At 54.1% G+C, this 25,737-nt stretch overlaps 1 protein-coding gene across 1 annotated transcript in view; it reads left to right on the forward strand.

The window, feature by feature from the left end:
- The window catches only part of P2RX3 (purinergic receptor P2X 3), a 27,464-nt gene extending 2,662 nt beyond the window's left edge, over positions 1–24,802 (forward strand). The window contains exons 2-12 of the mRNA XM_029208585.1: positions 4,178–4,313; positions 4,753–4,824; positions 4,994–5,057; positions 5,765–5,858; positions 6,080–6,157; positions 6,758–6,899; positions 7,453–7,589; positions 22,146–22,239; positions 22,511–22,576; positions 23,159–23,236; positions 23,653–24,802. Coding sequence (XP_029064418.1) covers positions 4,178–4,313; positions 4,753–4,824; positions 4,994–5,057; positions 5,765–5,858; positions 6,080–6,157; positions 6,758–6,899; positions 7,453–7,589; positions 22,146–22,239; positions 22,511–22,576; positions 23,159–23,236; positions 23,653–23,766 — 1,075 coding nt within the window. The 3' untranslated portion in view covers positions 23,767–24,802. The remainder of the gene's footprint in view (positions 1–4,177; positions 4,314–4,752; positions 4,825–4,993; positions 5,058–5,764; positions 5,859–6,079; positions 6,158–6,757; positions 6,900–7,452; positions 7,590–22,145; positions 22,240–22,510; positions 22,577–23,158; positions 23,237–23,652) is intronic.
- Positions 24,803–25,737: the final 935 nt, after the last annotated feature.

Below are 25,737 nucleotides of genomic sequence, written 5' to 3' on the forward strand. Positions count from 1 at the left end.
GAGAGAGAGAGAGAGAGAGAGAGAGAGAGAGAGAGAGAGAGAGAGAGAGATGGGAAGATTGCCCTGGCTGATACACCAAGGATTGCAGTCGGTAGAAGTGGATACAGGAAAACCTGTTAAGGGTCCATGCAGTCATGAGAAGAGGGATGATCACGGCTTAGACTCAAGAGAATCTGAAAGGATTTTTAGTGCTTTGATGTTAATGCTTAACTTGAATCTCTTCTGTATGAGCCCAGCCAGGTAGACCAGATGCACAGCTTTACCTAGGACGTATGTGACATGAGCCAACCATTTCACACAGCAACACACCACCTACTCGACCACACACACACACACACACACACACACACACACACGAGAGGCCAGGACTTACAGGTGTTTCTCACGTTCTCTTTTCAGGCCCAGGTGGTAATGCCCAGTCTCCTCTGGGGGTGGGACTTCCTAAGAGGCAACCCCCTTCCTGTATCCTGTGGGCCCCTGAGGTGGAGGAAGAAGATCCCTGGGGCCTGAGTCCCCAGCAGCAGCGGGCAGCGCTTGGCCTGAGGTTGGTTTCCAGGGAAGCCACCTTCCTGGAAACCAGCAGGGAGGGCATTCCCGGCCCTTTGATGCTCCATCCACGGGAAGGGCCTGTGGAGGTTGATGGCGCCCCTGACCCATCCCAGCCCTGCTCTTCCTGCCCTGTTCCTCCCCCTACGAGGCCCATCTGCACAGCCACCCGCTTTGATTCATGATATTCAGCCTCGTGTAAAATCTTATGGAGCTCAACGTGCAAAGCAGTTAAAGGGGGAGCCTCTCTAGTTTAAAGAGGGGGACGTGGAATCCCGCCTTCTCGGCCCAAGGTAGCCCCTGAGCCACCTGGACGGCACACCAGGTGCCTTATGGTGGGAAGAAGTGTTGAAGCCCCTCCTGCAGGTCAGGAGAGAGGAGTGGTTTTCATTCTTGTGTCCCCTGCACCCTCACCGCAGCCCCGTGAGGGGGAGACCTGGTTAGAAGCCTGGCTCCGACACCAACAGGAGTGGAGCTTAGACAGGTCGCTTTACGTCTCTACGTCTCAGTTCCCCATATCTGGAAAATGGGTGTAGGAATGCCCCCTCCGAGAGTTGTGGGAAGGGGAGGTGACATAAGCCCGTACCTGCCTGGGACGGGTGACTCAGGAAGATGGTGACAGTTGTTATTTCTCAGATTTCCCTGCATGTCCCCCATTCGCTCGGCCCAGCTCACACCTTCCTAAGAGACCCCTCTGCTCCTCACACACATGCGCGCACGCCCGCGCGCGCGCACACACACACACACACACACACACACACACACACACACACCCTCCCCGGTCTCCTCCCTGACTCCCGGGGCGGGGTGGACAGGAGGGTGCTGGGACACTGCTCTGGCCTCCTTCCTGCACATCCCACCTGCCAAGGAGTTGCCACCCGCCTTCCGCTCTATAAATAATGAACCAGGAACACGAGAAAAAAACAAGTCAGAGCAGCAGAGTAAATGCCAAGAACTGAAGGCTCAGTCCTGCCCCATCTCCTCAGCCCTGGCCTCTGGAGACAGACTCAGTCCCTCTCTTCTGGAAATGAAGCATCCCCTTATCTTGAGCTGCCCTGATGATGTCTTTGGGCCCCACGGGGCCCTGAAACTCTTCCGCTTGTTATTTAACTCGGAGAGAGAATTCTGACGTGGCCTCACCTCCCGACTGGGCACAAGAGGAGCCATGAGGGTGGAGGACGAGAAGGAAAGAGGCTGGTTAATTGTCCCTCGAGCCCTGGACTCTTCCTCCTGAGACTCTCCTGAGCTAGGAGGTGCTGTCCCTGGTGATGGGGCAGGGCCAGCAGGACAAGGACCAGGGGGCCAGCTGTGGCCAGGCCCTGAGTGGAACACACCTGGGGACCCCCCGGCGTGGCTGCAAGCGCTCTGGCTCTGCAGCCATCTGCCGGGGCTGGAACCCGCACGCCAGCCTGGCGAGTTAGCACACTGCTCTGTACCTCGGCTCCTTCGTTTGTAACGTGAGGATAATAACACAGGTGTCTCGTTGGGTTGTGAGTAAGGATTCAATGAGCCCTCAGCACGTCGGCACTACGTGTGCCGTGTTGATTATACGGTGATAAACAATCATCTGAACTCCGCTCCTCAGAGTTCTGAATGTGACCAGACTTTAAGGACAGGGCAGGGGCTCCAGGAGACCATTTCACTGATCAACACTCAGAGGAGTGTCCGCTCCGTGGCCAGGCTCACGGAGGTTCCAGAAGGGTGTGTGGCATCTGTGGCTCCCACCCGGGTGAGGGCACAGCAGCGGCAAAGGTGTTCCAGCTGCAACCTCCCTCCCTTCGCTCCAAGGGCCCCAGTCCGGGAGCTGGTGGCGCTCTTTTCGATGACTTCACCGTTTTCCGTAATAGCGATGCTCCCTTCCCTTCTGCCAGGACATTAGACGGCAGGTGGGATGTTTATGGGAGCCACACTCCCTTCGGAGACCTTGATGAAACCCCTCCCAGTTTAAAAACAGAAGAAAAGTGCTAGGGAAGTAAAGCACGGCGGACTTCCACGGAGGCGTGGCGTTCCCGGGAGCGTTTTACAAGCAGGCGAGTAACTCTTAATGGTGCATCACTCAGAATGCTGCCTGGGATAAGGCAGCAACCGTAAAACAGGTGACAGGTTAGGAGCCCTCTGCCAGGCTGGCTGTGACAAGCCTTTCTCTCCCACTCGAGGCAGCATTCAGAATTCAGGGGCCTGCGGGAAGCCCCAATGGGGGGATGACTCCGAACCCTCTCTCTGAAAACGGAACAAGGAGCCGCTTGCAAACGTCAGCAGCCTGTGTTCCCATAAACAGGACCCCACAAGTGACCGTGACCCCGGCACAACCCGGGAGCTGCTCCCCTCTGCATCTCCCAACATCAGGGGGCCCCAGGGGTCAGAAAACTCCTGGGCTTGATGTCCTAACCCCTCCTCATAAACTCCTTGGGTCAGCCTGCGAGCTGCCCTCACCGCTTCCCAGCCTGGGAGCCCCCCAGCTTTGTCTCCTCTGTGCCACAGTCTCCGTTTCTGCCACTCAACTTCATCTGATAGAGTTCTGCAGCCGGATACCACCCTGGTTAGCATCAGAAAATGACCCTAACCCCCCCATTTCCAAAAGTGCGCTCCTAGATTCCCTGAGACGTCACCAGTGTTCTGCAAAGCTGAGCACACGCAGCACTTTCCAAACATATTCGAAGAGGTTTTCTGGTCTGCACAGCGGGGACGGTGAACGTGCCTCCCCACGTGCTGTCAGGAACAAGTATTGAGGCCCCGCGTGGTATTGAGGCCGAGAGTGGCTTGAGCCTCGAGGGCTGGGATGGGTGATTTCGCGTGGAAAGGTGGACACCTCGCGGAAACGCAGAGGGGAAAAAGTGATGTGTCGGCAGGCCCTTCTTGCTGCTGGGGGAGGCTTGGAGGGAAGAAGAGAAGGGGCCCCTCCCTGATCCACGTGGTCCCACCCTGGCTTGACGCTGCAGGGAGGAGCCAGTACAGGTAAATGCCCACTGGGTGGCAGCAGAATCCAACGAATAAGATTACAGGCCCCTCCTCCCTTCCCACCCGACTCCCTTTACCTGCCAGGTGAGGGCTTGGCAAGGCCCCTCCTTTCCTCCTCTGCCCCTTCTCACCGGACCCTTACACAGACGGAGCCTCTGCGAAGCGCCCAGCTCCCAGGGCCTTCACTGACTTGTTTGCTGAACACCTACTATGTGTCAGCACCTAGGCTACGGCCATGAACAAAGCCCGGGATGCACAGAGTCAGAGGCCTATGATCCTCTCCCTTCTCTGTCCAGATGCCAGCCAGAGAGGGAAAGACAGTGTGTTCTCAACAGGGGTGAAAATTGGTTCTTGGAGAATAAAAAAAAACCCTCACTCTTCTAATGTATAAAGCACAAAAACACAAACAGTACATAAATGATATCTATGGTATTAACATTTCCAGGCGGGTACAATTAGGGTAAAAGGGCTCTTTAAGGAGGAAGTGAGGGGAAAGGTAGAGAAACATGAGTTTAAGCCAACCCAGGGCTCACTCGCAGGGCCCATGCCTCCAGCACCCCCTGCCAGGCACCCTATGTCCTCTTCATGTTGACAGGAAGGGGACCTCTCCCAGCCTCTGTCTGAAGGGTCTAGCCCCTCCTCTGTTGCTCTCCGCCCTTGCTCTCCTGCCCAGGTGGGTTTTCTTGCACGAGAAGGCGTACCAGGTGCGGGACACAGCCATTGAGTCCTCGGTGGTGACCAAGGTGAAGGGCTTTGGACACTATGCCAACCGAGTCATGGACGTGTCTGATTATGTGACCCCACCCCAGGTAGGGTCCCCCTACCTACCCCAGGGTGCTTGGGTGCCCAGACACTGGGCAGGTTGAAGGGGAGAGGGCAAGACAAGGAGAGTGCCAGTGGGATTCCCAAACCAGATTCTGTGGCATCGGTGATCCAGAGAACCCCTTCCCCGGCATCTGGGAGGTGTTGGGGGCTTGGGCCTGCCTTTCCACTAGGCAGCGCTAGGTATGGGGGAAGCTGGGTTTCTCTGTAGTCCTGGTACAACTTGTCCTGAAACCAAGGACAACACGCGGAGCAAGAAGAGCCAGGTGGGTGGAAAGAGCCTGGCTTGGACCCCACCTCTGCCTTTTATTAGCCCCGTGACCTTGGCCAGATCTCTTAGTCCAAGCCTCGGTTTCCTCGTCTGTACAGTGGGGATAACAGAATTAGCACCGTTGCATTTTTCCTCTCCCTTCTCCTCCTCCCAAGGGCACCTCCGTGTTTGTCATAATCACAAAGATGATTGTAACCGAAAACCAGATGCAAGGATTCTGCCCAGAGGTGAGGGGAGGACAGCATGGTCAGGGGGTGGGGTGAGGGTGTGAGCAGAGGCCCAGGGCCCAGCCTTGGAGCTGTGTCCGGGGACCTCCACCCTCCAGAGGCCGCCGATGGGCAGGCCCCGCCCCCGCAGGGGCCAGTGCGGGTCCTGCACGCACCTGTCTCCCTGCAGAGCGAGGAGAAGTTCCGCTGTGTGTCAGACAGCCAGTGCCAGCCCGAGCGCTTCCCAGGGGTGGGTGAGTGCAGCTTCTTCCCCACCTCTCACTGCCCCGCACTGTCAGTGGGGCCCTGGGGGCAGCACGTCCCCCCCAGGGGAGAAGCCACCCTAAGGGAGGGGGCGGGAATGGGCCTGTTCCATGTCACGCTGCCAGCACTGCTGGATGCTGGCTGTGACCCAGCCCAGCGGGGCTGCCCCCAGAGTCCCCAGGCCAGGGATGGTGCTGCAGACAGGTGTGCCATGAGGTGGCAAGTGCTGTCACGGAGGTACCGTGGGACCCCGGGGTGGGGGGGGGCGGGGAGGGAGAGAGATTGGTTCCTGGCGGGTGACCCCAAATGGCTTCCTAGAGATGGGCCCTAAAGGATGGGTAGGATTTGGCAGGAGAGAGAAGCTTCAAAAAGGGCATTCTAGGCAGAAGCAACAGAAGCAGCAAAGGCTCAGAGGCGAGAAAGAGCAAGCGGTGAAGGGGTCTTCAGGGAGCCTGGGGCTTGGAACGTGTGAGGGGAGGGCTGTCACCTCCCTCTGGCTTGTCTAGGGCTCAGGAAGTGAGGAGGGGAGAGCCCTGCAGGGCTAACGGACCCCCAGTCCCTGGCCCTGCCTGTCCTCTACCTCCACCTGCAGGGTCCCTGTGTGCGTTGTGGGGGGTGCGTCCCTGATGGAGGGGTGGGGGGAGGAAGGGGTGAAGGGCCAGGGGTGCACCTAGCAGTTCTGGCTCCACCCTCGCAGGGATCCTCACGGGCCGCTGCGTGAACTACAGCTCTGAGCTCCGGACCTGTGAAATCCAGGGCTGGTGCCCCGCCGAGGTGGACACGGTGGAGATGTAAGGACCCGAGGAGGGCAGGCGGGAAGAGGACCCACCCCAGCTCTGCTCTGCCAGCAGGGGGAGCTCTGCATCTCTGGGCACCCCCAGTACTGTCCACTCCCAGGGCGGGCCGTGCCCACTGGGAGATGCTCCCAGGAAGGTGGTCCCTGGGGGGTGAAAGCTCCGCCTGTTTCCCCTCTTCTTCCCAAGGCGCTAAGACCTCCTGCTCTCGCCCACAGGCCTGTCATGATGGAAGCTGAGAACTTCACTATTTTCATCAAGAACAGCATCCGCTTCCCCCTCTTCAACTTTGAGAAGTGAGTTCAAGCTCCCTCCCTAAAGCCTACAAGCAGTGCTGCCACCCCACCCTCCCCCCCCATCCCCCAGCTTCCCGGGGCTCCTATTCCCAACCTCCCCAGGGTGGACCCTGGGGCCAGTCTCTCTGCCAGCCTCCTGCCCTGGGGCTCGGGACCCACGGGGGCTTTTGCTCAGAGCAGGGGAGGGACAAGCTGAACCTGGGCCTGGAACTCGGATGCCTCCAAAGGTGGGGCCCGAGGCGCTCCTCCCATCTCTCTTCTCCCCACCTCAAGCCCAGTGTGCGTGTCCCCTTTCTCTTAGTTCAGCCCCTCTTCAGTGACTTCCCCATTTGGCGACTCCTGGGTGGGTGTCGGCCACATGCAAAGCACAAGGCGGGCACAACAGAGGAGCCATGGGTAAAGACTCCTGCCCTCTGGGAGCCCCAGCACACAGAACCTTCTACGGGAGGGAGGGGTAATCACCAGAAAGATGTAGGGACAGAGGTAAGGGAGAAGGCGAGTGGCCAAGAGAGCGGGGGCCCTGAGGCTCCGGACGGCTAAAGGAAAATCCGAGCGTGACTGTCCTCGCGTTAACCCTGGACCTTGCCCTCTCCTCCCCAGGGGAAACCTCCTTCCCAGCCTGACTGCCGCCGACCTGAAGACATGCCGCTTCCACCCCGACAAGGCCCCCTTCTGCCCCATCTTGCGGGTGGGAGATGTGGTCAAGTTCGCGGGGCAGAATTTTGCCAAATTGGCCAGCACGGTGAGGAACGAGCCACTCTTCCCTTTCCTGGCCTGGGGGCCCTCGGGCAGGGGGAGCGGCTACTGGGGAAGAGGAGCTGCCTGCGGCGCAGCGCCACCTGGTGGGGGCATCCCAGGCCTGCGACCGGCTTTGTGCCTGTCCTACCCACCCCTGCCCTGAGTGGTCTTGCCTCCCGCCCAGCCTCAGTTTCCCATTCCTGTCTTCATGCTTCACCTGCAGGCAGAAGCCTCAGATCTCCAAGAAGGTCTACACTGTGGGAAAGTGGATCTGTGGCCACTTTCCTGGGTTGTAGCTAAGGGACTAAAGACACCAAAAACAGGATTTAGAGGCTCAAGGGCGGTCACCCTTAACTACAGAACTTCTTTACTAAGCAACGTGTGACAAACCACTCTTCTTTCTCCCGACCTCTGTCCTCCACCTGGAGAATGAAAAGAAATCACTTGTCCATTTGTCATGACATGCACCCCCCGCACCGGGACCCACTCCACTCCGACCGCGGACCGGGAGTCGGGGGCTGTGGGAGGGCTCACATCTGCCCCCTTTCTCCATCCAGGGGGGAGTTCTGGGCATTAAGATTGGCTGGGTGTGCGACCTGGACAAGGCTTGGGACCAGTGCATCCCCAAATATTCCTTCACCCGGCTCGACAGCGTTTCTGAGAAGAGCAGCGTCTCCCCAGGCTACAACTTCAGGTAACCCCCGTCCCCCTGGGACTTCGGGAGAAGGAGGCAGGGCTGTCCTAGAGAGGGACACTTCAGGCAGCAACGCATCCTGGGCAGAGACGGTCCCACTTCCTCCCCCTCAGATTTCAGCTCAAAATTAGGAAGGACTTTCCAGCAGTCGGCCACTCGGAGACGGACAGGCCATCCTGTGAGTTCCCTGTCACAGGGAGGGACCGTGTGGAGGATTCATGCTCCCAGCCGGCAGTTAGAGTACAAGACCAGGTCTCCTGAAATGCTGGGTTCTGTGATTCTGAGCCCATTCTTAGCTCCGGCTCTGAAGCTCTAGGTAGTCCCACTCGTCTCCTGTCCCTGAATTTTCTGAGGTTTCTCACTTCACAAAGCAAGGGCGATAGTTGGTATCATTTTACAAGGTGGAAATTTTGCATTTCTCTCCATAACCAGGAGATTTCATCTGAGTCACAAATAGCAATTACAATGGCCATTAGTTTTTCAGTGCCTTTCCAAACAAGAACTCATGCCAGTCTTTAAATATCATCTCAGTTATATTCCCAATGGCCTTGAGACATAAGGGATCCCTCTCCCCATTTTGAAGAAAGGGAAAGAGAAGAACTTGGGGTAAACTACTGGGAAACAGCTGAAAGCCCTTCAAAAGCCCTTGACCTTCTCCCATCCTCATTTCCTTATCTACGAAATGGTGATGATATCCTTATTATCTTGAGCCTATCAGCCAGTGTGCGAAAAGCTTCAGCTCTTGGGAGGTTTTTTCCCTTAATTTTTTAAGATCCTGAAGTTTCTGGCAGGGCCCTGATTAAGTACACAGTGTTATATACACTAAACAGGCTAAATTAGGTAAATAGGTAGGTATCAGGAAAAAATATGTACAAGAATATATTTCAGTTATATATTCAAATTTCCTTTGTTATAGTGGTATTATCTAATATAATAGTAAACATAAGCAAAAAAAATCATTTCACCTTTTTTCCCACCTTTATGTGTAGTTTAAAAGAATAATTATCTGCCCCATTAAGCTTTATATTTAATAGTTTAAAATATGTGTGTATTCTCTGGAAAGAAGAATTTTTTAAAATTGAAAGTGCCATCATGATCAACTCTAAACTTAAAAAAAAAAAACCCATAGGAAACAACACATATTTTAAAGTAGGTTAAAAATACTGTTCGGCTCCCTGGCAGAAACTGGCATATTTATTCAGTCAGTACATCACACTGAAATCAATACAAAGGATATTTGTATGGTGGCTTAAAATAGTAACAAATTAATAAAATCCTCGTGATCTAAAATGCAAGTTTTCATCTTCATAACTCCTCTCTGGCCATTGGGAATTCTTCAACCTTCCAAATAACTCATTTGGCAGGAGAGCTTATGAAGAATATAGCTAGTTTGAAGACCCCGACTCTTGGTCTCATACAGCTTTAGAACAAAGCCTTTCAGTTAAAGAAGAATTGGTTTGGACTTCCTTATTTCCAATTTGTAGTGGCTTGGCTGACACACACACACACACTCGCACGCACACACACACACACACACACACACACACACACACTGCCCCCACCCTCTACCCTCTATCACCCCTAGGCACAGCAGGAGAGCAGGAGATGGATTTGGTCCTAAATAAGCTTGGGTTAAATTTGGAGAGACAGGGACTTCCCTGGCGGTCCAGTGGTTAAGACTCTGTGCTTCCACTGCAGGGGGCACAGGTTCGATCCCTGGTTGGGGAACTAAGATCCCACATGCCACGCAGTGCGGCCAAAAAAAAAAAAGAGAGAGAGAAAATTTGGGGAGACAGGTCAAAGGGTCCCTAAGGACCCTGCAAGCTCAATTCCCGGGGGCCTAAAGGAAACCATCTGAGAGGTGTGGGCCCTGGATGACTGACCCCCTCACCAAAAACCTCCAGGCTGGAGTATGAAGAGGCAAAGCTGCTGCGTTTGACCCTATGGTTTAAGAGTGTCCAGAGGGCCCGAGGAGTAGCCTGGGCATGGGGGAATCTCTGTGGCCATGGCAAGCAGGGGGCTGTACCCAAGCTTCCGCAAATCCCTCCCCTGGGTGACCACCCACTACCTCATGTTGCCTTCAAGCTACTGGCACCACACGGACACCCAAGACTAAGTTAAGATCCCCCGCTGGGGAGGCTCCAGGCCACCCATCTGAATCCTCTGTTAAGAGAAAAAGGGTCACGGCCAGGTTCAGCACAGCCGTGGTGCGGTTCCTATGACGCGGTAGAATGTGTCTGCTCTGTAGAATCCCGCAAGGCTCCTTGCTAGAGGCCCAATACTGGCCGCCCCACGTACAAAGTGTCCCGTGTGCTTTGGCTCAAGGTTCCTCACCCCCTGCCAAGGAGGAGCTTCCGTCCCCCCACTTCACAGATGAGAAAATGGAGGCTTGCGAGTTAAGTAATTCTCTCAAGGTCACAGAGCCAGCAAGCATGGGTGCCTGAACGCAAACCTATTTTCTTGGCTGTTTTCCACCCCATAGGAAGGCTACGGTCGTTTGCTTTTGTTTATCCTCAGAAAAACACAGGCAGTGGGGTTGATACTTTCATCCCCAGTTAAAGACGAAGAATCTGAGGTCCCGGGAGGCTAAACGACCAGCAGAGGCTGGAGGCGCCATTCCTTGCCGGGCCTTTTGTCTCCCAACAAATTCATCTGCCTCTCCCTCTCCAACCGAGGCCAGATTTTTTTTTTGAATGTTCTGCTGTTGCCATTTGCTCTGGAGGGGATGGAATCATTCAGCCAAGATTCAGCCTTGTTTTAATCTGAAAACTCTGACATCCAGAGGCAGCTAGAGACTCGCATTTCCATCACTAATTACGTCTGCAGCTCCTTTCCAAATGCCGCCCCCACCCCTGAGGATCTTTGCCTGCAGACTCAGAGACTCAGATGATTTAGAGCTGTTAAAGACCCCTTGAAGAGACCTAGACTAAGGCGGTCATTTAGCAGATAAGGAAGCAGACCCTCCAAAGGGGGAAATGATGAGCCCAAGGTCACGGGTGCACCTTAGACGTCATTTGCTCCCAAGTCCTACATCATTCTTGGCGGTGCAGCCCCAGAAAAGGTCCGTCCATCGTTGACGACTCTGATTATTGGAGAGGTGACCTCGTATTGAACTAAAACGTGTCTCCTTTCAACTCCCACCCAAAGCACCTGGTGCTGTCCATCTAAATTAACCTTTCCAAGTACCTTGAGGGTGTGCAGTTGGTGGGTTCGTCCACATTAGTCCCAGACAAAGTGCAGCATTTCTAAAAATAAGAACTGGCAAGAATCGCGAATTCCATGGTGTGCAGGGTGACGGGCCCCAGAGGCAGGGTTCCTGCATGGCTGGTGCACCCTTAGCTCACCAGAGCAGGACTTTAACCAGAGCACTGCATTCCCCAAAGTGCTGGGAACAGGCAGTGTTGCTGAGGGAGTACTGAGTGTGCATTTGCCCATGAGTGGGTGTGTGTGTGTTTGTGAATGAGTATATGTGAGTGAGTGTGGACATGTGGGTGTGAGTGTATCAGTTGTGTGAGTTGGTGAGTGGGTGTGAGTGTGTCAGTGAATACATGTGCGTCTGTGTGAGCGTCTATTAAAATACTGTATCGGGGGACTTCCCTGGCAGTCCAGTGGTTAAGGCTCTGCGCTTCCAATGCAGGGGACGCAGGTTCGATTCCTCTTCGGGGAACTAAGATCCCACGTGCCTCGTGGCCAAAAATAAATAAATAAATACTGTATCAGTCAGGGTCCCAGCAGGGAACAGATGGCACATGCAAACTGGGTAATTTGAAGAGAGTTGAATACAGAGACTGTTTCAAAGGATATAGGGAGACCACAAAGGATAGTGCAGTGTCTGGGGGCAGTAACAGGACGTTGGTGACTGTCCAAGTGTGGGGTAGAGGGGAGCATGGTCAGAGGAGATACCCAGCACAAGTCTTTTTTTTTTTTTTACATCTTTATTGGCATATAATTGCTTTACAATGGTGTGTTAGTTTCTGCTTTATAACAAAGTGAATCAGTTATACATATACATATGTTCCCATATCTCTTCCCTCTTGCGTCTCCCTCCCTCCCTCCCACCCTCCCTATCCCACCCCTCTAGGTGGTCACAAAACACCGAGCTGATCTCCCTGTGCTATGTGCCCAGCACAGGTCTTGACAACTTTCCTTTGTGATATCACAGCCCTGCCCTAACTATTTGAGGTCTCTGAGCCTTTCATGCCCCCTGGTGAAAGCACTGATTGCCCAAGAAAAATGCACATATTCATACACGTGAGCAATTTTTCAGGCAATTTCTTTTTTATGAAGGATACTTTATTTCTACAAATAAGATTAAATCCATTCTCTGAATAATACATCCAAGCCAAACAGAGTAATGACATGAAAACTCTCCTCCCTCCCCCAGTCCTACTCCTTTTGCAGGAAATTAACCACTTGGGCAGTTTGTCCATCTTTTTTCTCTGCATTTATATTCATGCAGCATAAAATTCCAGGACTCTGAAGGCCTTTAAAAGCTTATCCCTGGACCTCAGATTAAGAGCCCCTAGGGTTAAGTTTGCAAAGCCCTTTCACACCTATTTTCGACAGGATTTATAGCTCATTGTCTACCTCTCACCCCCAAGGTAGGCTCAGAAAGATTTTGAGACTTGCCCAAGGTTACACGGCCTAATGAAGAGGAACGCTGGTCCTCAAAGCCAGGGACCTGATCTACCCATTGATTCTAGCACACCTTCCACCGACACATTGCTTGCAAAAAAGAAAACAAGAAAAGAAAAGCAGCTATAAGGGATATACCACCCCCTCCCCTCCCCACCCCCATCCTGATTGCTGGAATGATAGGAGAGAAGAAAAATGGTGCATTTAGCAATGTCTGATTCTTGTTCCTCCCCTGAGAGTTCCTAAGACAGCTTTGCTACTAAAAGGCAACGCAGTTTTGGATTTCCTCTCTCGGTGTCTGGGACAAAAAACACTCGTTCAGCTGCTAGATGTTCCTCGTGCTGTAGGTGTTTCTAGTGATCGTTTCGTGTTGGAAATGTACCCACAGCAGCTTTCATGAAGCTCTGAAATTTGGCGTGTGTTCTGCTTCCATGTTGCAACATGCAGATCAGCAAGATCTCAGGCCAACTGACAGAGACAGAATCGAACTGCACCCTTGGCTTTGATCATTCTTTCTCCAATCTGGATTTTTCTCCTTTCAAAAGCCATAGAATATGTGTTAAGTGCAGCCATTTCCATCATTTCCACAGAAACATGTGAAGGCCCTCTTGGATGGGGCATACTTGCTTGAATTCTCCCTGATCCATTTTCCCCTTCACTTTCTTTAGCTTACGGTGAGAGGCAAGGCAATTAGAGCAATCCTGAATTTATTCAGCCCTTGCTAACTTCCGTGTCTACCCTATCTTCACAACCACCAACCTTATGGGTAGAAGATATTGGCTAACACTCACTGAGCACTTACCTGTGAGCCTGGGACTTAGCAAGTGCTCTTTGTGGATTATCCCATTGACTCTAAAGAGGGAGAATTTTAGAGCTGGAAATCTGAGGCTCAGAGGTTGCATTTATCTGCCCAAAACCACACAGCAAATGGTGCTGGAGCTGGAATTCAAACCCTGGCAGGCTAGCTCCAGAGCATGTGCTCACAGCCACAGGTATCCTGGCAGGACCGGTATGGTTCCTCCATTTTACAGATGAAAAAACTGAGGCCAAAAAAAAGATTGCTGCCAAGGATAAGACAGCTAGTAAACCAGGCTCTCAGGTATATCTTCTAGCTCTGTGTCCATTGAACCTTCCCTGCCTCATTAAAGATAAATAGTAATATGTTCAATTTTTAAAAAAAGATCAAACAAGCCATATGTTAAATGTCTTCCTTTGAGGTGGATTAGATTCCTAGAACATGAGTAAATCACTATAGCTTGGGACCCTTCTCTAAGGGGAAGAGTCCCGCCTGCTGGAAGGATGTTGCCTCAACCCCATGCAGTGAGCCTGCCAGGAGATATTTTCCCATCAGTATAAAATCAACTGTAAAAGTATATTTCAGCTGGCAAAATTACTTGCTACCAGGCCACCTCCCTCACTTAGACGCCCGGATTCCAGGCCCAAGTTTTCCCTTGCAGGCCCAGCCCAGATCCCGCAAGTTTGTTGCTGTTGTAACAGTTACGCGTCGCTGCTTTGGGAAGGAATTTCCACCACTTCTTGGGAGATGGATCGTTTCTAAACAGATGTCTGAGAGCTTCCAAGGGATTTGAATGTGGTGATAAAAACCCTTCTCCATTCAGCTTATTGACTGCCGAGGATTACAAATGTCAGCTCAGTGTGGGGAAGCGCTGCTAAGGGTTGGAGCTGTCCATAGCTGAATTGGGCTGCTCCCACAGGTAATGGCTCCCTCTCACTGGAGGTGTGCAGGCAGCGGCAGGGAACCTCTCGTGGCTAAAGTGGGGGAGGGCTTTGAGGATTTCTTTTAACATCTAATTATATCGTGTGCTGGGCTTCGCGGCTGACCCGGAGATGAACGGGACCAGTTCCTGTGATCAAGGAATTTTTAATCTAGTGGAGATGGTAAACCTGAAACCAAATAACAAAAATGTTTATACAAAAAAACATTTGATGCTGGGGTGAGCCAAGAATAATTAAGATGAGGCAGAGGTGAAACAGCAGTGTCCAGGCTGTGGGTCAGGAGACACAGGCTATGGTTCAGGTCTTGCCACAGAAACTCAGTGTGATTTTTTTGACAAGTCTCATTCCCTCCATGGGCCTTAGTTTCCTCCTCCGTAAAATGGGTTGGTTAAAGGTGATCATCTCTAAGCTCTAAAAGTCTGAATCAGTGCATGTGGGCATCTGGGGAAGGGCTCTGGAAACTTGGGCTGCTGAAGCATGCACTCTTATTTCTAGACCTGTGATATATATCACAGTGGAATGTAGCTTCCACACCGCCCTGCAGCGATACCTCTGACAAGTGACTTATTATGGTAGTTGACTTTGTAACTTACTCATTCTTTATCTGTTGCTGCTTGAGGCAAGAGATAGCACGTGCGCGCGCGCGCGCGCACACACACACACACACAAGCTTCTCGGTACTGTCAGGCCTCAGAAGCGTTCGATTCAGTCCTGTGTTGGGGGCTTCCTGTCTGGTCACAGAACAGGTATCTCAGTGAGGGGCCTGGTGGGAAAGCAGGCTCAGCTGGGGTTTGTGAAGAAACACACACAGGGCCTAACAGCATGGGAGCTGTTTCCACCCCTAGTCCCCCAGCCAGTGGAAAGGATGGGAGCCTGGCCAGAGCTGGGGTCCCTGGCAGGAGCAGCCACAGAGCAATACAGCCTCAGGCAGAACCGCAGGGAAGCAGCAGGTGGAATAAATACCCCACCTCTCTCCTTCCCACTCTCTGATCCCCGGCCAGTGCCGGCCAGTGCTTCCCAGTAACCAACGCACCCCCCCAGAAACCCAAGGCAAAGAGGGGCAGGAACGTGGCCTGCAGAGGTCAGCCTTCAGGGGCCCACGATCAGAGACTGGGTGTTGGGATCGTGGAGGGTAGTCAGCGCACCAGATGACTGTCCCCACTTCACTCAAACACCCGGGCTCAGGGGGCCTCCCAACCCCAATGGCCATCCCTGCCAGCGCCGCCCCGCCCCCAGGCTTCCTTCCCTTTCCTGGCTCAGCACTTCTTCCATCAGCCACATAGCCCTTTTTATTGCAGCTATTCTTATCCAGACTCCTTGAAGTTACATAGGAGCCACCGCTTTAATAATTGCCCAGGTGTCTGGGCGGTGTCTGGGCTCTGATCTCTCCCCAGATAGTTCTGGCATCATCACAGTCAGAGCCACACTCTGCTTTCCTCCACAGCTGAGGTGTTTTCTCAGGCACCAGCTGAACAAGCCCCCTGCCCGCCGTTGAGGCTGCAGTGAACTCTCTTTTCTGGATCTTCTCTCAGGGAAGCAGCAGTGGGTGAGCAGTAGGTGAACAGGATTCAAGAGGCCTGAGTTCAGATCCCAGCTGTGCCCCTGCAGGCCCAGTAGCCTGAGGAGAGCTGTGATGCTTGCCTCCAGCCTGGAGAGTCAGGACGGCGTTGCCTCATGGTGATAGATAATATTCACAGAAAGCTGCGAGCCGGGGCTGTGCTCAGCCTTCACCTCCAGCAGTTCGTGGAATCCTCTCTAATAAGCCTGCAGCTGTTGCTATATTTCCATTTCACACCTGGGGAAACTGAGATTCAGAGAAATAAAGCACTGTGCCCCAGGTTATGTAGCTCATTCAAGTGGCAAAGCCAGGATTCCAGCCCAGGACTGTCTCGTTTCAGAGCCCCTAAGCCAGCAACTATGCCATGGAGCTGTTGTTACGAGGCCTCAGTGAAATAATGGGTGTGGAAGTCTCCAGCCTAGCGCTTAGCTGGAGTAAGCGCTGCACGTGTATTATCTCCCTACCCTTTTCCCCATTTCCCCTCCACAGGGGCTATTCCCACCAAGAGCGCCTACTTTCCCACCCAGCCAGCTGCCAGACCTAAATGTTTCTGGTGGGGAGAGAAACAGCCTTTGTTACCACCTTGTACTAGCTCTACCTGAAGAAGAGCGAGGAATGCAGAAGCCCGAGTCACTAGGAGGAAACCTGGAGGCTGACATCGCTAAGCTCCATCTGCGAGATGTCGAGAATCTCCGAAATCCATTTATCCCTCCAGCAAGCATTTACCCCACTCCTTGCTGCGCTGGGTAGGCCCTTGGGCAAAGAGAGACAGTGAGATCTAGCTTGTAGTCAATAGTCCCAATTATTAACTACAGTCTGGTGTGGCAGGTACTGGAGTAGAGGCCTGGATCCCAGCAGAGACAGGAAAGGTAGCCTAGGGGGACTTTACAGCCTCAGTGCTACACTGGTAAGCCGGCTCTCCGGAGAAAAAGAAAACGGCACTGATCTGTAGGGCCTGCCAATTTCCGTAGTGGAAATACTCCACCATGGTCAATTTCAAGCTAAAGCATGAAGTCCCTGAACGTGGAAGTGGGAAGAGAGACACACACTGGCTGTGGCAGCCAGGGCCAGGTGTACCAGCCACGGCCACTTCCAACTGGCTCTGTCCTCCACCCACCAGGGCTCTCTCTGAGCTTCTTCAAAACACCACGTCCTTTCCCTTGACAGGGCTTGCAGATCCCTCAGCCGGGAAAGCTGCCCCCGCTCTGTCCTTCTTACCTTTCAGCTCTCCATCCTTCAAGTCTCAGCTTTCACGGCACTTCCACCAAAGCGTACCTTGACCCTCCAGCCTCCATCCAGCGTCTTGACTACCTGTGCTCTAGAATGGCGCTCTTCTCCTTCCTAGCCCTTATGTCCGATTTTACGTATTTATGGGATTGCATGGTTCATTCGTATTTCTCTTCCTCGCATGAGAGCAGAGCTTGCCAATGGATCAGCAGTGCCTAGCACCATGCCTGGCATAGGGTAGGGTGCTCCAAAGATCTGCTGAATGTAGAAAAAAATGAGAGGCCACGGAGCTGGGCCCTAATGGATGAATAGGAGTTTGCACGGTGGAAGAGGGGAGGAGAGGGGAACAGAATGGGCAGAGGCACAGAAGCCTGTCTATGGAGTGTGTTCGGGGAGTACAGGAAGCAGATAGCATGGTGTGTGTGCAGTGAGAGGGGTTCTGCTGTTGAGGCTGGGAAGGTGGACCCAGCCAGGTTGAGGGGAGGGTGGTATTCCAGGCCAAGGTGTTGAATGGAGGTATCATTCTCACCAACTCTACTTCCCAGACGAGAAGACCAAAGCCAGAGAGGTAGAAATCGGAGGATTTGGGAGAAATCAGGGCCCAGGCATGGGGTAGCTCAGCCCTTTTATTTATTTATTTATTTGGCCACGCTGTGTGGCTTATGGGATCTTAGTTCCCCAACGAGGGATCGAACCCAGGCCCACGGCAGTGAAAGCACCGAGTCTTAACCACTGGACCACCAGGGAATTCCAAGCCCTTCCCCCCACGCCCCTTTTTCTCCCCCTGTTGCAAGAGAGTTCATTGACGATAAGGAGAGAACAGAGGGAACACGTCAAAAGAGAGGTGAGCCAGGCCAAGGAAGTCCCCTTCCCCTTTTTAGATGAGGAGGTTGGGGTCCTTCTTCGTACACTTCATGGCTCTCCTATGCTTTCTGTTCTACTCCCACCTGATGACTCTGGGTCATTTTGTAAATGCAAAAGGGGCTCCCAGCTGGGGAACTTGAAAGAAATTAGCCAGGACCTAACAGAAACCAGGCAACAACAACAACAAAAACAGTCTAGGATACTGGCTAAGAGTGTGGACTCTAGAACTGGACTGCCCTGCTTTGAATCCCATCTCCACGCACTGACTGTTGGTGGTGTGACCTTAAACAAGTGGCATAACGTCTCTGATCCTGATTCTTCATCTGTGAAATGGGAATTGCAGCAGTACTGGATTTCATGGGGTGGTTGTGTGTATTAAATGAGTTAGTAGGTGTAGAGCACTTAGCACAGTGCCTCGCACACAGTAAGCACTTAATGTATGTTGGCCATTATTGTTACTAATGTTATTATCTCCAGGAGGCCAGAGAGTGTAATGGTTCAGACAAGTCTGGATACTATTATTTCACTTTACCTTGATCTCAGGATAAGAAGGGAAAGGGACATGACTTGAGCACGTACTGTATCTGGGCACGTACTATATCTCATCTCATCCTTCCTGTAGCTCTTTTTACTCTCATTTATCAGTTGAGGTAAAAAGCTCAGAGAGGTTGAGTGACTTGCCAGGGGTCAAAAAGCTAGTTAAAGACAGCCATAGAACCACACATAGATCTCCTGGACTTTCTTAGAAGGTTTATTCCTAGGAATGTGGTATCCTTACCCTCTCTCTGTCTAATGTTGAATTACTCCCAATTTTAACTCATTCTTTGTCCTTTAGCAAATACTTCTTCTCCCTGAGCCTCAGTCTTCTCAGCAATAACATTATAAGAGTTTGTAATGGTCAGCGTAAATATTGCTAACTGCTGTAACAAACAGCCCCCCCATCTCAGTGGCTCAGCACAAAGGTTTGTGTCTTGCTCATGGCACAGTGCCCTGTGAGTCAGGGTGGGTGGGGAGCTCCGTACAGTCATTCAGGGATCTGAGCTCCTGCCACCTATGGATCAGTCTCCTCTAGGGCCTCAGTTCTCCCCTGGCTCTACAGCACCTGGCCACGAGGAAAGGGAGGATGAGGAAGGCACACAACTCTAACACACGTCAGCCCAGACGTAACAGACCTCACTTCCATTCACAGTCTATTGACAAGAACTAGTCACAGGGCCCAGGTTAGATGCGAGGCGGCTGGGAAATATGGTCCAGCCGGGTGCCAGGAGAGAAGATAACCCAGACCCTGGTGAATGCCAAGCCCATCTCTGCCACAGGGTTGGGCCAGATTCTGTGATCTCCACTGGCCACACTGAGTGCAGAAGTCAGGATGTCTGGGTCCTTCCCCTGTCTGCAGCAGGGGCCTCCCCCCACCCACCAAGAGCTGTCCCTCCTCCTGCCCTCCTGGGTAGAGAACCAGTCCCTGCCAAACCCCCTCCAATGGTGTGTGGGTGGTGAGATATGATCTTATCATGCTTATTGCCTCTTGGAAGGCAGGTGCTGGAGGAAAACCAAGTCTGCTTTGGGTTTTCTCCCTGTTCCCTTCACATTCCTTCCCAAGATAAATTTAGCCAGCCCTGCTTTGAACGGCAGTGCCCAGGATGCTGACTTTTTGTTCGGGTCCATGTCAGAGCATTTTCCATGGCTGCAGCCGTAGGCTGGGGATGTAGCCCTCAGGACCACAGTCCCAGGCTCTGCCCGGCCCTTAGCATCTGTGACCCACCTCTCACCCTTGCCTGGTCCCCATCTCTCAGTTGCCACACGTCTCAGACAAGGGCCGTGAATTCTCCCATGATGTGAGACAGAACACAGACTGCAGAAGGGCTTTGAGATCCAGCACGAGGGCTGCCTGTGTCCTTAATGGCCACTTAGAGCTCAGAGGCAGGACAGTTCTGGGTTAAGAGCACAGATTTTGGAGTTGTAAAGGTGGATCAAAATTCCAATTCAGGCAGTCGTCCCTTTTGAGACCACTGACTGTTTCCTCCCAGGACACTGACCCTTACCATCCCCATTTTACAGGACAGGAAGCTCAGGCCTGGAGAGGTTTAGCTGGGTCAGGAAGGAGTGCAGGGGGAGGGCGGCCCATCTTCTGTCTTGCCTGTGCCTGGGCAGGGCTGTAGCCGTGCGCCCAAGCAAAGCACCTGTTACCTGACTAAGGCCTTAAAAAGGCTGTAAGGGCTTCCCTGGTGGCGCAGTGGTTGAGAGTCCGCCTGCCGATGCAGGGGACGCGGCTTCGTGCCCCGGTCCAGGAGGATCCCACGTGCCGCGGAGCGGCTGGGCCCGTGAGCCATGGCCGCTGAGCCTGTGAGTCCGGAGCCTGTGCTCCGCAACGGGAGAGGCCGCAACAGTGAGAGGCCTGCGTACCGGAAAAAAAAAAAAAAAAAAAATGGACGACTGTGTGCAAAGATGCAGGCAGTTTAAAGGAAGCTAGGAGCCTGGGGAAGGACCAGGGCGGCCACCACAGGAAGGCTGCTACCAGCTAAGCCGGCAGGGCAAGGGGAGGGAGCAGTCACAGGACTGGAGAGGGGTTGCACCTGACAGGCTCTGGGCCTCAGGAGGGAAGTCAGCAGAGGAACTGGGAGAGGAAAAGCCCTCGCCCTTCTTCCCTCCCACCGTCTGGTTTCCTGTGGGTGCCTCCCACTGGCTGAACCCAGCTGGAACCAGAGGGCAGGAAGGAAGCAGTCTTTGCAGACCAGGCTCCCAGGCCCCACAGAGAAGGGCAGAGACTGGGTGTGGAGGGGCGGGCAAAATGTCCAACATGGGAATCAGGAGAGCACCTGCCTCGAAGGGCTGGTCTCAGGGGTCACCCTTCTCGCTAACAGACCTGCAAAGGGGGCCTGAGCACCCCCATTTTATAGGCGTGGGAAGTCAAACCCTGAGGGCTAAGTCCCCTAAAAGGCCCCACACCGCCGGCAGGTGGTGCAGCCAGGATTTTAACTCATTTCTGCCTGAGCCCGAAGTTCCCTGGCAGCCAGAGCAGACAGTGGCCAATACTTACAGCGTAAGGAGGCTCTTCCCCACCGCAGATGACCTTCCTCCCCTGCCCGTGAGCTCTCCATTATTTATCCCCTTGGGCTCAGCACTTCATTCTCCCTGCTGGACAGTTTGGAAGACAAACATCCCTGGGAGGGGCGTCACGTCAATCACGGAACACTTCCAGGGAAGGAGTTTCTCAGACTCCCTCTTTGTGCTGGGAGAGGCCTGGTACTGGCCTGGGAATCTCTGGGGAGTGGAAACACTGAAAGGGAGGCACCGAATGAGACCGATGTCGATGCCACACAGTTACAGAGGTTTCTGAGTTCGTTCTCGACCATCCTCTCACTTAATCCTCACCATTTTCCTGGGATGCTGGCATCAGTAGCCCGTGTTACAGCTTTGGGACAGTAGCCCAAAGAGATTGCACTTTGCTAACGTTAGAGTTTCGCCCGTGGTGGGCAGAGCCGTGTAAGGGGAAACGCACTGGCTTTAGAAGCCAAAAGCCAAATGCAATTCGAATCCTTACTGACTGTGAGACTACAGGCGGGTCCCTTCACCCCACAGGCATCTTCCAAATGGGGGTATGAACACCCACCTCACTGCGTTTGGTGAGAATTAAATGCGATCATTCTTATCAGTCTCCAGCACGGTTCCTGGCAGCCAGCAGCCCAGGCAGAGAAGGTACAGGGGACAAATTCTTGAACTGGAGGAAATCCAGCACCAGGTCTCAGCCAGTTGGGTAACCCTGGACCAGTCACTTAACCCCTGGAGCCTCATGTGAAAAACAGAGCAGTCACATCCCTATCCCACAAGTTTGTGAGATGAGGTGTCTAAAGACACTTTTTAAAACTGCTCTGTAAACTGCTCTAGAAATCAACGTATTTTTTCAGCAGTATCAACACCAGTGAGCATTTCCTGAGTGCCTACTTTGTTCCAGACACTGTTCTAAACCCCTGACACACGTGGTTTCATTCAATTTTCACGGCAACCCTTTGAAGCGGGACTTCTGTATTATTCCCACTCACAAATGAGGAAATTGAGTGTCAGAGAGGTTAAGCAACTGGCCCAAGTTGCACAGCTGACAAGTGGCAGAACCAGGCTTTGAACCCAAGTAGGCTGAGAAGCCTGTGGAGAGGGGAGCCCCTGCCGGGCCCTGGGATACCCAAACAAAGAGAACTGAAGAAGCTTGGAGTCCAGCTGGGCTCCAACTTTCATACACCTCAGAATCATTTAGGGACGTTATTTAAAAGACAGAGTCCTGGGCTCCACCCACAGAGATGCTGATTCCGCGGGTTCAGGGTGGGGCCTGGAAATCTGCCTTATTAACAAACCCCCAAGGTGACGCCTGTGCAGGGAGGGGTTCAGCTCACCACACAGGGAGGACCACGGCAGGTGTCCCACCAAACCATCAGTAAGGGTTGCTCGCTAGGTGAGGGTCATAGGGCTCTAGAGGCCCCTGAATTTTCAGGCAAGAGAGACAGCAGCCCACAGTGGGACCCACCTTCCCCTCTGGCCTCCAGGTTTGCCAAGTACTACAAGACGGAGAACGGCAGTGAGTACCGCACGCTTCTGAAGGCTTTCGGCATCCGCTTCGACGTGCTGGTGTATGGAAATGTGAGTCCTTGGGCCAGGCAGACACGGGGGATAGGGGAGGAAACCTGGACCCATCCTGGGCCCTAAAGAGGCTCCTCTGGGGGCAGGGTCCTGCCACTGACCAGCTCTGAGACCCTCGCTGGTCACACGTCCACAGCAGGTGAGGCCCGCTGATGCACCAAGAGCCCTGCAGGCTTCAGGGTCTTCCCGGCTGGGGGTCCAAGCTCCACGTCAGGCCTCGCCCCGGCCCTGTTGGAGCTGTGCCCACTCACCTGGGTCTTTGCGCACACAGGCTGGCAAGTTTGACATCATTCCCACGATCATCAGCTCCGTGGCAGCCTTCACCTCTGTGGGAGTGGTGAGTGCAGCCCCTCTGGGTTCCGTCCGGAGGCCACTCAGGGTGCGGCCCAGGCTGGCAGGGTTTGGGCAAGCGGTGACCCTCTCCTTCCCAGACGGTGAGCCCAACCTCTTGCCCTCACCTCCCTGCTGGGCCAGCCCTTGCGTGAACATCTCCAGTCCTGGAGAGCTCACTCACTCCACGGCAGCCCCCCACCTGCTACAGAGTCCCCGTTCGCCACTGTGTAGGGGGACGAGGAGACTCCAGGGTTCCCAGACCTGAGAGCCCGGTCAAGGAACAGAGCCCAGCTGGCAAGGTGGGGACAGAGTCCCTTCCCCAGGGACTTGGACCCCCGCGGTCCCTCTGCTTCTCCCACCAAGTCCTCCCTCTGCAGTCTGGTCTGGGCTCACCCCAGGAGCTGGGGAGGTGGGTTCTGGAGATATTCTGCAAGGCCCCTCGATGTTTTCCTAAGAGGAACCATCAGTCAGGTGTCTCTGGAGGACTCACCCCGACCCCAAGGGCAGTCCCGCCTGCCGCCCGTGCTTCCCGCTGCGCTGCCCCCGCCCTGCAGCCCCGCTGAGCCGCGCTGCCCTCCACCTCCAGGGGACTGTCCTCTGCGACATCATCCTGCTAAACTTCCTCAAGGGGGCCGACCAGTACAAAGCCAAGAAGTTTGAGGAGGTGAGTCGGGGAGGGTGGGGTGCGCCCACGAGAGGCAGAGGAACGGCAGGGAGGGGAGCCGGAGCCCAGACTCTCAGGGGCCCACCTCTTGGGGGCCTCTGAAGGGGAGTTCATTGGGCCTCAGTGCGTACTGGGGATCCCGACAAGAGGGGCTCTGGCCAAGAGTGGGCTCTGTGGTCATCGTCTGCATCCACTCACTGTCCCCTCTTTGCTTCGGGGAGGGACGAATCCTGCTACTGGTTGGCTCAGGTCTGTTTGCCCTTGAGGTGCATGGGAAGAGTCTTGGGGTCACAGACTTGCTCTAGCTCCCCTATGACCGGGCTGCGAGCCCCAAAGGCTGAGTCTGTCCCACGGGGGCCCATAGGAGGACCCTGCCCACAGTCAGAGCACGATCATGCCAGCCCTTCTGCCTGCAGGTGAATGAGACCACGCTGAAGGTCATGGCCTCGGCCAACCCCGTGTACCCCAGCGACCAGACCACAGAGGAGAAGCAGTCCACGGACTCAGGCGCCTACTCCATTGGCCACTAGGGCCTCTTCTGTGGGCCCCACTCTCACCCTTGGGCGCCAGGCCTCCCAACAGAGGGTCCCACCTGGGCAACGGGAATGGGAGAGGGGAGAGGCTCTCATTTTTGCTGCTCACCCCTTGAGGCCACAGTCGGGACCAGGTGTCTGGCCCTCCCACTGCTCTACAGACACGTCCTGTTCCCACTAAGACCTCAGTCTCACCTTCACCCCTCACCTCACCCCTCTGTGCTTCCCAGAACCCCCAGGGCAGTGGTATGAGTCATCCCCTTCTGAAGAGTAGAGCTAATAATAGGAATAACTAGTGGCCACAAGGGCCTCCCAAATGCCAGACACTTTCACACACATTATCTCATTTAATCCTTAGAATAAGCCTACGAGGTAGATATTAGCTTCCCTATTTTGAAGACACACTGAGGCTCAGAGAGACTGAGTCGTTTGCCCCAGGCCACACAGCCAGGAAGCGAGAGAGCTGGGATTTGGACCCACGTCTGCCTAACTCCACTGCCCACACCCCACAAGGAGAGAATGAACCCCCGGGGAGCGTCTGCCCTGCTGCTTCAGCCTCCTCCACCTTGACCGTGATTAGTTTCAGCTTAGTCAAGAGTAAGCCCCATGCTGTCCCCAGGAACGCAGGCAGGCCCCGTTTTAGGGGAGACCAGTAGGACTGGGGTGCGGGGTCTCTCTCTGACTTGGGTGGGTCCCAAATTCAGAAGGAAATAGGAGGCATAACTCTCAGTGAATTCTTCCTTCCGTCTCCCCAAGCGAGAGAAGAGGCCATTCTCACTTTCTCTGGGACCTCCACGTGCTCATACATATTCCAGGCCCCTCACTCCGGGAGCCCAATTAGGCTCCCCCAGGGCGGGACGGGATTCCCCAACCTGGTGCCCTGTTCCAGGAGATCAGCAAGTCTCTTCCAACACGTCGATGGAAAGGTCCGGTGAGACCCAACGCCCGGCGAGCAGCCGGTCAGCAGGCCAGTCCCCGCGGGGCCCTAATGAGGTGGTCGGTCCTCTAATGGCAGAAACTAAAGGGGCTTTAGGAACCATCTTGTCTGATTCTCTTGTTTACAGATGAGCAAACTGAGGCCAGAGAGGGAAAATGACTCGTCCAGTGTCACACAGTTAGTGGCCCAAAGAGAACCAGGTGTCCCACCACTCAGGGAAGGAGGAAGGAACAGGCAGCTGGGAAGGCTGCCGAGAGCACGCCAAGCCCACCCCGTCTTCCTTTGCCCCGACGCCCCCTCCCCTTCTGGGCTCTTCCACAGTGGAGGCCCAGAAATCTCACCAGGGCAGAGATCAGGAGCAGATCCAGGTTTTATGAAGCCTGAAGCATATGCAACGTGGGTCAGCTTTTAGGATTAGAAGAGGCTCAGGCAGGTGAGTGGCCCTGGAGTGTAAGTCTCACTAGCTTCATGGTAAATGCCTTGGAAAGGTTGGCTCGCAGGCCTTAGCAGAGACGAGCTTAACTGTACACGGAGGGCTGGCCCCTCTACAGAAGGTGCAGGGCAGCTTGGGGGGTAGTTCAGGAAGGCCCAACCCCTCTGATCCCCCACCCCAGGGAGAGAAGCGGTGAGATTACGCCACATGAGGCCCATCACCCCTTTCTCCACTCTGCCTTCACCCCCAGCCCCATCCTCAAGAGGATGGGGTAACACCTCCCCATGGGTGGCCTAGGGAATCAGGCAGCATCCAGAGATCTGACCAGCAGAGACATCAGTGAAGGCAGTGCTGAGCTCTCCCACCAGGAGCCCCAGTGAATCCAGCTCTCGGGAGGATAGGCTGAGGCTGGGGTCACAGGGATGCTCTCTGAGGAGGAGACAGAGGCAGCTCTGTCCTGCAGGGACCCTTTCCTCCAGACTGGGGTGGTCCTCCTACGGGCGCATCAGCCCGTCCTGAGACTGCCAGCCCATCCCCAGCCTGAGCTCCGGTACGTGTGAGCCCGATGTTGTCTTCCCCGCGGCTGAACTAGGTTATG

The sequence above is a fragment of the Monodon monoceros genome, unplaced genomic scaffold (genome assembly GCF_005190385.1).
Source record: "Monodon monoceros isolate NGI ecotype Baffin Bay Population unplaced genomic scaffold, NGI_Narwhal_1 Super_Scaffold_7, whole genome shotgun sequence".
Classification (NCBI taxonomy): domain Eukaryota; kingdom Metazoa; phylum Chordata; class Mammalia; order Artiodactyla; family Monodontidae; genus Monodon; species Monodon monoceros.